At 41.0% G+C, this 12,774-nt stretch overlaps 1 protein-coding gene across 1 annotated transcript in view; it reads right to left on the bottom strand.

The window, feature by feature from the left end:
• Window positions 1–12,774, bottom strand: part of myt1lb (myelin transcription factor 1-like, b) — a 46,916-nt gene that overhangs the window by 17,820 nt on the left and 16,322 nt on the right. The window contains 5 exon segments of the mRNA XM_030771007.1: window positions 1,480–1,587; window positions 3,947–4,037; window positions 7,573–7,707; window positions 11,447–12,289; window positions 12,353–12,496. Coding sequence (XP_030626867.1) covers window positions 1,480–1,587; window positions 3,947–4,037; window positions 7,573–7,707; window positions 11,447–12,289; window positions 12,353–12,496 — 1,321 coding nt within the window.

Here is a 12,774-nt window from a genome sequence, read left to right on the forward strand (position 1 = left end):
TTCACTTTTATTTTAGAAATTTTTAGCTTTATTCTTGAAATACAATTTTGACTTTATTCTTGAAAACCAATTTCAACTTTATTTTCAAAATTTCAACTTTATTCTCGAAATACAATTTCGACTTTAATCTTAAAATTTTGAGTATGATTATTTTTTCTGTCAAGGTGGCCCTAATACTCTCCTGTACATAACAGCATCAAACCTAGAAGTGATTATTTTCCTTGTGAAAAATAGGTATATGGACCATCTCAGTACCAGTGCTGTTTTACCCCTGCCACACTTACACACACACACACACACACACACACACACACACACACACACAATAGGCCACTTTCTTTCATGGATATTGACTGACGAGACATTATTTTGACTGACAGACACTCTACCACTCAAAAACGTGAGAAGCAACACATAGAAACTTAGCTGTTTTACCAAATCACATAACCTGTCATTCTGAGACTCCCTTTCATGCAAACCTTTGTGAAAGCATCACTCTCAGAAAACAAATCCAGTAAAAATGACCTAACTCAGGGAGTCCCATCAGTAAAAAAAAACAAGTTTTAAGTCTGGCAATTTTGTGTCAGAAAAATTCTGAGAAAGGAGACAAGATTTAAAGCTTATTTCAAAAAGCAAAACAAAGGATGCATGTCTGAAAACATTTATCCAGTGGTTCGTCCAGTACAGTTCGTCATATTAATTCATTTCGTCAAGGCAACAAATCTTTTTTTGAATGTATTGGCTCACTCACCACACACCTTCTTGGTACATCAGATGGTCCTTTGATCAAATACTAAATTTTTATTTTTCTACTTTTATCAAAAACACTAATTTTCCATAACAGCCTAAAGGTGCTCAAGCTGCATTGATTTACCCTGCCATTAACAGTGGTGGCTGCGTTGTTTTCAAATAAACATTTTTTAAAATGTCAAATGTGTGTAAGAAAAAAAATAAAAACAAAAAGCACAGGGTCTCCGATATATTATATATAATCTTGTCATTACTCTCATTCACTCTCAGAGAAGGCGCAATAATGTGGCAACTTTAACTATTGACCTTTAAGACTGAATGTAAAACTAGACTGCACAGATGAACTGCAGAAGGCATGTATTGACATATTTTGTAAATACTGATCTGCTAAAATATCTTATCAGAAAAAATCGCACTGACAACTTAATTACATTGAGGCAATTGACAAAATGAGCCTCTGTGTTAACACAGCTGAACTTTTCATTTAATGTGTGTTTGTGAAATATGGAACAAAATTCTTAATACAGGCTGAAGGGTTTTGTGGGGCTTTGTTTTAAAATCCTTTCTCAAGCTTATTTTGATGTTTTTAGAGCTTAGGTTAAGCTTGAATGACCAACGGACAGAAACAACAGAGGTGTCATTTCACTGCCTCCTGTTATACACTTTAATACTGTCTAACATATGCAGTTGTTCATGATCTGATCAATTGAGTGATGAACAGTAAGTTACCTGAGGACCCGATCGGACGCTTGGTTGGACTTGGTTCCGTTGCAGGTCTGGTGTTTCTCCTGGGCTTTGGCTAGCTTCTCTGCTGCAGCGATGGGGCATCCAGAGAGACTGTGAAACAAACACCCAAGAGGGGCATTGGTCAGGCATTCATGTATGCTGTATGCTGGCACTGTATGCTGGCCTTATAAATGGAGAGGTTACAGCCAAGATGGTCTCTCTCTTCCATCTCGTGAGCGAGGCAGGAAACCACAGAATCTTGTCAGGACCATCAGTCTTTCAGTCATCTTTATGAGTGACAGGTCTGTGACCAGAGCTAAAAATCACTAAGCTGATATATTTCAATCAGCTTAGTTCACCTCTTTTACTTCCCAAATGAGGTTGTATCTCCCTACTATTGTTTTGAAATATATAATTGGCTGGCTTGTATTGAAATACTTTTACACTAACATTCAAATCTCAAGACATATTAGGTGGTGTGTATTTTTCTCTAATTTTGTATGTGTACTACAACTCCTTTTACTGGCTGTGATTCCCATTGAAATATACATATAATTTTATTACTCTAATTGTGGCTGATAGTGAGGCGTGTGTGTACTTGCTTTTGCTAAGGTAGGTGGAGATTTTACTTAAAGCACACTATTCTACTGGGGGCACTTTTGCTAAGGTAGGTGGAGATTTTACTTAAAGCACACTATTCTACTGGGGACAAAGAGGGGTCTAAAAAATAATCAAAAATCATAGCCCCAAAAGACTGAAAAACAAACAAACAAACAAAAAAACAAAACAAAAATAAAAACAAAAAATAGCATAGGTGCTTTTTATGAAAGATATTTTTGTTAATAGTGAAATTATGTGTGAAAGTATTTTGGGCTTACGCTGAGGCTAAGGGTTAATGTCAGGGTTTGGCCAATAATCTGAACATTTGTCATAATGGAAGTTGGTCAAACTCTAGCATACAATATATGTGTGTGTGGGTGTGTGTTTGTGTGTGTGTGTATGCATTATTCATGCTATATGTTCAATATCTGTCAAAGAGGTATAATGCACTGCCATTGTGATGAAAAAAGGAAGCATTCAAAATTTGTGAATGCACATGTGGGAGTGACTGTGTGAGAAGGGTGTGTATGTAGGTGTGTGTGTGTGTGTGTGTGTGTGTGTGTGTGCATTATTCATGCTATATGTGCTATATTTGTCAAAGAGGTAAAACATGCTGCCATCTTGATGGAAAAAATATGTGAATGCATGTGTGAGAGTGCCTGTGTGAGGAGGGTGTGTGTGTGTGTGTGTGTGTGTGTGTGTATGTGTATGTTTATGTGTGCGTACGTGTGTGTGTGTGTGTGTGTGTGTGTGTGTATGCGTGTGTGTGTGTTTGTGAGGTGTCTGTCTGTGCATGTGTGTGTAAAATGCCCATAGACATCCTGCCAGTTGACTGTGTGTGTGTGTGTGTGTGTGTGTGTGTAGTGGGTGTGGAGAAGAGAGGCGGTGCCAGGTGTGCCAGTCTACTCCCTGCCTGGGTGTCATTTAGGTGCTAATGGGTTGTGCTGAGTTTTGGCCCCCACACCAGCTGCTGAGGGTGACACCTCTTCATTGCCAGGCGCCCAGAATATCTCTGTGTCTAACAGGGAAAAAGGCTGCTAACCTCACCCCTTATTTTACCAACCCTCCGCTCTATTAAAGTGACAGTGATTCTGTTAAGAACAGAATGATTAGAAAATGTTTTTTTTTTTTTACACTGACTCCTAAATCCTAACTCTCAGATTATTAAGTGTGGCTTATATAAAAATATTATTGTATAATATTTAATATTTTTTATTTACCATAGTAATGCTCAGTGAACAGAGCAGATGCAATTTTATGAGTACTCAAGAAAAATGCACTTCTGCATTTAATTTAATTCACACAGGTTTGAACAGGAGATGAGATCATGCAGATTTGAATTGGGATTGTGATTCAGCTGACTTTGAAGTATTGAATAAATGTGTTTTTAACATATGATGCATTGCATGACTGTGTTGGAAGACTGAACGTAAGGACGCAGTAAATACAGGGCAGTGCTGTGACCAGAGATCACCCCCATAACAACTTTATGACAGCTTCATATCAGACCAAACGTTAAAGGAATATACAGAACAGTTCACTTTTCGCCGATAGAAGTCAATGTCTCACAACAAAATGTCATATGCTGCTTAAAAGAGGTGTTTTGTTCATTATGTTAAAGGACTATTCACAAAAGTTGCATGAAAAAAAAAAAAAAAAAACGCAATCACTTTTTTAAAAAAAAGGGGAAAAAACGCGAGTGTCAAAATAAGGGACGTGACAGTCCAAAATGGAGGGAAACACAAGGCTCCATTTGTGATTTAAAAAGAAAGAGAAAAAGAAAAAGAACTGAAAAGAGTGGAAAGCCAGTAACTGTGGTGGGTATTCATTGGATAGTGGAGATGCTCTGACCAGACTGGGAAGAGCTCACCTTCTGTGGGAATTCCTGTTGCTATTAACGTGGCCGCGCCCGGAGCAGCCCGGCGTAGGACACTTAAGAACATTCTCATACATTGCAAGAACTTGGCAGCAGATAAGAGAAGGGATCAGAGACAGGAACAGTTAGTTCATCTCCATCAAGCATCTGAGAGCCTCATTCAGAAGAAGCACTACCGTGATGTTTCCAAGCATTGACACAACATTAACATGCAGAGGCATGCAAAGATGGAGGGAGAACCCAAAACACAGTAACATATGAACCAAACACAGCACGATAACTGTGGTTTACCACAGATGGACAGTATATGTTCACTCTACGCTCTGTGCCTTGTCTTCATGTGTGAATCTTAAGAAGCTCCATAATACTGCAACCAAATGCAAGGTTTGAAGTGCAGTCTTATAAGTACGTGGCTTTGGAACCAGTGCAGTCGTGTATGAAGCTCCAACAGTACTGGTGATGTGATGATAAAGTAATGGGTTCTTTTTTCCTCTTTTTTTTTTTCTTGTTTCTTGTTTCTTGCTTTTTCCTGTGTATGCGAATTCTCAAATATAGTTTCCTACAAAATATGCTTTATAAATACATAAACAATTTTAGATTTACTGAAATACAAGGTTTCCTCATCTTAATCAGGTTTGTTTGTTTGTTTGTTTGTTTGTTTGTTTTTAACACACATACTCTAGAGAAAATGAGAAATTGGAGAATTTGATAGGACAAATAGAAGGCACTCTCCCTCCAGTCCAGGCAATGTATATTGTTACTGGCCCAGAGACGGTCCTTTATAAGCCTATGTATGCGCCAGCAATCGCCATAACAACGGTCTGGAGTCCACACCGACTCCCAATTAGATTAATGAGGGTGGAAGAGGGTGGAGGACCCAGACTATGGCCAGAGGAAAGTGGGCGAGTGGAGTGGGTGGCAGACGGAAAGGGTTTCTCCTCATCTTTATCATTATCACCTCTTTACTCCCCCTCACCTTCGTTTGCATCTCTCTCTCTCTCTCTCTCTCTCTCTCTCTCTCTCTCTCTCTCTCTCTCTCTCTCTCTCTCTCTCTCTCTCTCTGGTTTACATATTCATTACCTTACGGAAGCTGTAATTGGAAAGAATATCCTCCCCCACTCCAGTCCCCACGGACTGAGAGATGGTGGGTCACACTGTAAGTAACAGCATGGCTTATGGCTTGTTGCCTCAAATGACATACTGAAAGCACTGGGAATCAAACAGTCCATTAGGACAGTATGGGGAAAAGACAGTACAAAGGCAGGTCAGCCAGTGTCACTGGATGGATATATTTGTATCTTTTACTGTAACAGCATCAGTGTGGAACAGAAACAGGGATGAGAGAGATATGTCCCTGCATATTTGTAGATGTAGACAGAAATAAAGCAGGTGTAAAAAAAATAAGGAGAGAATGAAAGACATCCTAATGTTGCCATCACTCCCCTGCATAGTCCTCCTGTATCAGCCAAGTGTATTGCAAATTGCAAATGAAATGAAGACCCGATGGCATCAATAATGCATTGTTCACTCTGGAAGACAAATGTGTTAAAAAGAAGAGTTTGAGAGCCAGCCATCTCTACAGGGTTTTGAATGTGTGACAGATTTGTTTTAGCCTGCTGTAGGGGGAATCAGGGTCCTCTCCAGGCAGGGTATTGACCACACATTGACGGGGGGAGACTCACGCCATGGCTGCTCCGTGGCAGGTAATGCATTTTTTAACAGAGACCTGTCAATAACTCCACACATTCACACCAGGGCACCTTTTAGCAGCATAACACATACCACAGGAAAAGCAAAAGGGCAGAGGATTGTGTGTGTGTGTGTGTGTGTGTGTGTGTGTGTGTGTGTGTGTGTGTGTGTGTGTGTGTGTGTGTGTGTGTGTGTGTGCATGTGTGTGTGTGTCTGTGCATCCAGTTTAGTTGTGTATTTACTATATGAGTATCTATTTGTGACTCTGTGTGTGTGTGTGTGTGTGTGTGTGCATCTAGTTTAGTTGCGAATTTACTATACGAGTATCTATTTGCGACTGTGTGTGTGTGTGTGTGTGTGTGTGTGTGTGTGTGTGTATCCAGTTTAGTTGTGTATTTACTATATGAGTATCTATTTGTGACTGTGTATGTGTGTGTGTGTGTGTGTGTGTGTGTGTTTGTGTGTGTGCATCCAGTTTAGTCGTGTATTTACTATACTAGTATCTATTTGCGACTGTGTGTGTGTGTGTGTGTGTGTGTGTGTGTGTGTGTGTATCCAGTTTAGTTGTGTATTTACTATACGAGTATTTATTTGTGACTGAGTGTGTGTGTGTGTGTGTGTGTGTGTGTGTGTGTCTGTGCATCCAGTTTAGTTGTGTATTTACTATATGAGAATCTATTTGTGACTGTGTGCATCCAGTTTTGTTGCATATTTACTATATGAGTATCTATTTGTGATTGTGTGTGTGTGTGCATTTGTGTGTGTGTGTGTGTATATATCCAGTTTAGTTGTGTATTTACTATATGAGTATCTATTTGTGACTGTGTGTGTCTGTGTGTGTAAGGCTATGATTTTATTGGGTGTGAATTTAGTACTGCTAGTCTAACTGAGTCTTAGTGCCGCTAGTCTAAGTGAATCTAAATGTGTGTCATGCAGTAGTCGTTCCCATAACAGCTGATTACAGTGCTCCCTAAATCCTCTTTGGTTCAACTTTACCATCCAAGGTTGAACAATCAGGCCTTGGTTCAAAGGGCTCTGTATAATCTAGCCTTTTGTATTAACTAATTTTCTAGGCTGTCGTTAAATCTGTCAGTTGGTTTGATTACCGCCCGGATCATTTGACACTGTAACGTTGTTTTTCTTTTCTGCAGGTTTAATGAAACGTGTAAAAGATGATTGACTGGAAGATCTGTACAAGGTGAATGAGAATGAATATAAGGATGATACACTTACACACACACACACAGAGTGAGACATTCTCTCTCTCTCTCTCTCTCTCTCTCTCTCTCACTCTCTCTCTCTCTCTCTGTCTTTCTCTCCACTTGAGGCTAACGTTTATTGTTAGCAAAGGTTATTCACAATACTAAAGCTTCAGTAATCAGTATTTATTCATGCCAATTTAATCGAGCAAATAAAATAAAGACTTACAAGCTCCTTTTCAAAGAGAAAAAAGGCAAAAATGTGAAGACACCTGGGAGTGAGGTGCTGTGCTCTGCTAAACGACATGGCTCTGTGTTGCCTGAAGGTCTCACAAGAACGCAACTGGTACTCTTGAGAGGTGTTTCATAGGTTTGCTATTTTTCATGACAAATCTTTTGTGGGGATTTTTATTTGATGGTATACTACTGAAGCACAGACGTGGGTGAGCGACCATGTAGTAAACAAAGGATTGAATAGAAATTATTAAAACGCATGCAAAGGTATTTTAGAAAAAAAAGAAAAAATCATGCCATTGTAAATGCTTTCATTCTTTAAACACTGCACGAATATGAACACTTCCAAAACACCAAGCACTTGAAATGTACAAAAAAAAGAAGAGAAAGAAGAGACAAAGGGAGAGAGAGAGATAGAGAGAGAGAGGGGGAGACAGAGACAGAGAGATATCACTCCTGAGATGTTGAGTGAGTTTGATGAGCTTTTGTGGGGCTTACTTTCTGGGGGTACCCGGTCTTTATGGGGACACCCAGACAGGCTTCGATGGTGAGGGTACAACCCTGTCACATGACCCGTGCCATCACAACCTGGCGTTGGACACCGACTCTCTTTCTTTTCAGAGCGGGACGAATCTAGTGAGAGAGAGAGAGAGAGAGAGAGAGAGAGAGAGAGAGAGAGATTTCATTAGATATACTTTGCGCATCTGTGACTGCTGCATATGTATATGAGCATCACCTCAGAAGTTCCATCATAGTAGTGTTTTGAAGTAACGTGCAATGGAACTGAACTGAAGATGGTTTAGAATTTGTTATAGAGATTGGAGACTCAGCTTTGAATAGCTCGTGTTTTTAACATAGTGAACAAACTAACAACATTTCCTCTGAATCTTTAAATTAAATATGATTACACTTATGCAGTGGATAATATACTTTAACTCTCATTTAATTAATGGAGTGTACATTAAATTTAGTCAAATCTATGACTGGTGTATGAGGAGTCATCAGAGGATGTGGGTGCATTATGTGTAAACACCTAATAAAACAATAATAATAATTCCTATCCCAGCAGGGAACAACTTCTTCCTTGTCAGTGTTCCTCCCCAACACGCTATGTTACCTTCCCTTACACACTCACACACACACACACACACAGGCCCTGATCATCTTTCTCCGGTATCATCGCCAACCCAAAGCTAAAGGAATTGCCATGCATGCGTTTGTCCTTCTCTCTCTCTCTCTCTCTCTCTCTCTCTCGCTCTCTCTCTCTGTCTGTCTTGCTCTCTCCCCCTTTCCCACTCCATCTCCCTCTCTGGCTACTCATATTGATGAGAAAGCTTATGGAGAAAAAAGGTCATTGTTGGGGAATGTAAGTGCTAGCTGAATGCCAATTCAAGGCTCTGTTTTCACACCTGGACACACATCTGAACCATATCATTTTGTTAATGTTTTGGTTAGACTTCTTTCTTCATATTAATAGCTCCGAATTAGTCGGCAACAAGTATGAATAGTCGAAGTCTTATACATGTTTAAGTTACATAACACCTTACATTTTGCCCCAAATCCGTGTGTATCCCTGTGTTATGTACATTTTATCTGGATACAGGATGAGTAGGATGGAGGATATAGGTGTGTATTTGCAGTGTATTTGATTAGAAATGTAGCTGAATCACTCTCTGAGGTTCTAATGCATCGTGAGAGACCGGGCTGATTAAAGTTTTAACAACGGTGTAACTTGGTAACAGGCATTATATGACCTCAGTATCAGAATAATCTCAGAGCCAGACAGATAGAGAGAAAGCAAAAAAACAGAGACAGAGAGGGAAAGACGGTGTGCTAAAGGAGAGTTGAGAGTCTGCGTGAACGAACAGCCTATGATTATATTTACACTACATTACCCTATTTGCTGTAGATATTAAAAATCAAAGAATATATGTGACATTCACGCATCATTTGAAAACCCTAAAGGCATTAATTACAAACATTATTGGAATGGAGCTCTTTACAGTTTTTTTGTTCTCTGTTTGTATCTAAGATTGCTCTTTCCTGGTTTGTCACATGTTTGCGTTGAGTGTAGATGAATACCAGAGGATTAGGAGTGTTCTACATGTCTATTTGAGTAGTCGGAAATTCCATCTCTTTCCACTACTCACTCCTGCTAGAGTATTCTCCACTTGAATTCATGAAGTGTCCCCACAGTGTGCTGCACAAACCTATGCACACTAACAGACATTTTTTTTACACACACACACACACACACACATATATGCACACACACGCGCACACACGCACACACACACACTGGCGCCAATCCCCTTTTGCTGTAGCAGGCTGTGAGAGGGCATAAGAATGGAGAGAAAGGCGTGTGTGTGGTGTGGAATACATATTAGAAAGTGGTCGGTATTGATTGTGGCTCAGGACAGGCCAGGCTTTGCATAGCAAATAACCCCATTACCATAACGCAGAGCGGGGGATAATTAATGTGCAGCTCCATGGTTCTGCCGTTCGTTATCGGTCATTCTGATACCGTTCAATTTCCATCTCCTCCTCACTGCTTCTCTGTAGACGCCCTCCCTCTGTACCTGACAGAGCTCTACACTTTTCAAAATCATAAAGCCCCTTACACAGGCTCTGCCTGTTCTTATCTGTGCAGTGGAGAGATGTTATCGTGGAGTAATGGCCTCCCATCCCTCATCATTCCGACATTACTCGTAGATACTGTCTGCCCAGCATCCTAGCCTAATGTCCTTTAGTGTGGGCTGGCATTTTTGACTCATACTCTGTGCCAAGACTGAGAGTCTTCGGCTCTGTGTGTGTGTGTGTGTGTGTGTGTGTGTGTGTGTGTGTGTGTGTGTGTGTGTGTGCACATCATGCTACTATAGCACAACCCTCTCTGTTCAGAGACCTTACATTTTATATTGTCTACCCCATCACAACCATCGCATATATCCATCTAACTCCAGTCATATATCTAGTCATATCTGACTACCTAACTAACTACCTATCAGACTAACTAATTAACTGACTGCTATAAGATGAATACACACACACACACACACACACACACACACACACACACACAGATAGATAGATAGATAGATAGATAGATAGATAGATAGATAGATAGATAGATAGATAGATAGATCGATCTTGGTATGTATTACAGAGAGCTGTAAGAGTCATTTGAAGCAGAGACTGTTTCTACGATAAGGAATTGCCAAAGAACAGTATGTTTTAATTCATCTCCAATGTCAGGGCTGTACTCTACAGCACAGAGTCAGCCCTGAGCTACTGTAAAGACAGCTTCAGCTAACACTGTAACCCAGCGATGAGACCTGCTGTCCTCTTAACCTGGACAGATTACCATGATGTATGTCTGACAAGAGTACTGTCTGATGGGGCTGTACCAGCTTATTTCAGCAACAAAAACTGCTATAACCATAGCACTGCGACCAGTGTTCAGGCTGACTGAATAACTTGCCCTGAGTTGAGAATGAGGTGTCTGTGTGTGAGTTACACTTCTGGAGAATCAGAAGGCATTTGGAACAGAAGACTGTATGTAAGGTACATGTTGTACCAATAACAAGACTACAGTTTTAGGGGGAAATCCCAGTGGCTATCTACCCGAGTTTGCTAGCAATTTTTCACGCCTAAGTGCCTGAATATTGCTAATATGATGATAAGTACAATAAGTATGGAGAACTGTCTTCCTCAAGTACTGTCACTGAATAATTGGTGTCATAACAATAATGAATTATTGTTAAGAGATGTAAATGCTGTTCTTATTAGTTCGTTTTTGTTTGTTTTGTTTTTGTTTTTTTTTTTTGTTTTTTTTAAAAGAGTAAAGGACATCCTGTTTCACTGCTGACTTAACTGTGTATTGCCTAATTTTCACAGCTGATGGTACTTTTGTACAACCATCTTAATTCAGACAGTCTCAGTCCATTTTAAATGGTCAAAACTGTTCAAAACTCCACACCGCCCAAAATGGTTATAGTCCTCAAACGCTAAGTAACATCTTCAAGACAGATGGAGAGAGTTTCTCTTTTGACAGATTCACGCAGGCTTTATACAGTGCAGCAATTGAGCTGCTGTTGTAATGGTGGTGTCTCATTAAGCCACTGATCTGTCACCTGCATCAACTAATACTCCTGCTCATTCCCAAGTGGTTGAGCCTGATTAGGTGAAGGAACTATGTCAGTATGCACATAAGCTGAAGAGACAGAAACTATTCAGAGTGGAATTTTGTGGCATCTAAAACAAACAAACAAAAAAAACATTACAACGTCACTTATTATGAACGTCACAAAAACTCCACATTGGGGGGTGTTTTGCTGAATTCATTTAGGTACAAAAAACCCCCCAATTCACTCACCTTTAGTGTAGTACGCTTTCTTCATACCTTCGTGATGCAGTCGAACTTTACGTTCCTCTGCGCAGCTGTGCCGTAATCCGTGATTCTCCTCATGCATCCTAATCCCATCCCTCCTGCCTGCCTCGGAGGCCATTTTGTCTCTCATGGCTTTGGCCCGCTCGGACTCCAGTGCAATGGCTTTCTCCAGCAGGGACAAGTTGCCCTTCGTCATGTCAAAGACCTCTTCAGACCGATCGGACGTGACAGACGTAGTATCCTCGTCACGGTCCTGATACCCGTCATTTTCCCTAGCGCAGCTGGAGAAAGTTTTGGAGCGTGGGCTGAGCTGCTCCTCCAGTTTCATCAGGTTTACCATGTCAGAGTAGTTCCGCTCCAGAACGCGGCGTTCCTCCGGACTAGGTTGCTGCTGTTGTTGGCAGCCTCCGTATACTCCCATTTGGTTCTGAGTCGGATCAGCGTACCCAGTTCGCTCTGTGGACTGGGACTCGCTCAGTTTCCGTGCTAGGTCAAAGCACTGGTTCCTCAGACACTCCAAGCTGCTCAAACACACCTCCTCGTCCCTCTCCTCGAATGACTGTCCGTTCATGGTGGGTTTTCCCTGTCCGAAATTGGGGTCTGTACTGTTGCCTCTCCCGCAGCCACCGTGGGCACCAATGTCCCCGTTTTCGACCCCCTCCTCCTCGTATGCCCTTTGGTCCAGATTATCTGAGAGCACTGCGCCATGACCCTGTGCTAGCAACTTCAGAGAGTCCACTGTCTCCCTCACTACATCACTGTCCACATCCACGCTCAGCTCATTTTTTCGTGGTCCTCCCTCATTCTCTTCCTCTTCGTCATCATCTTCTTCTTCCTCCTCCTCTTCCTCTTCTTCCTCTTCTTCCTCCTCCTCTTCTTCCTCCTCAGCACTGTTGGAGGAGTTACTATTCATCTCTGACTCCGTCATGGCCCGGTAGGCAGCGTCCTCTGCAATCTTGCCCAAGTTGAGGAGCGATTTGGCCACCAGTTCATCATAATTGTCATATTCGTCGTTGTTATTGTCATCTTTCTCCACTGGGCTACCGGATTTGGCCAAGTCATCATTCGTCTGATCTTCCTCCTCTGTAGAAGAAAAACAAATTCAATTTTATCTTGTTTTCTCTGCCATTAAAATGGATCTTGGTGCTGTGTTTGTCTACTGAAAATCAGATAAGCAGCTTTCTGTACTGCTTGGTAATGCACTTAAACAACAGCAGCTCCACTTAATGTATGTCCAACAGACATAATATACTACTGTGCAGTCTGCTTTCAGAAAAGAACACACAGATATACTTTTATCATGTGTCATAGTT

The sequence above is a fragment of the Chanos chanos genome, chromosome 1 (genome assembly GCF_902362185.1).
Source record: "Chanos chanos chromosome 1, fChaCha1.1, whole genome shotgun sequence".
Classification (NCBI taxonomy): domain Eukaryota; kingdom Metazoa; phylum Chordata; class Actinopteri; order Gonorynchiformes; family Chanidae; genus Chanos; species Chanos chanos.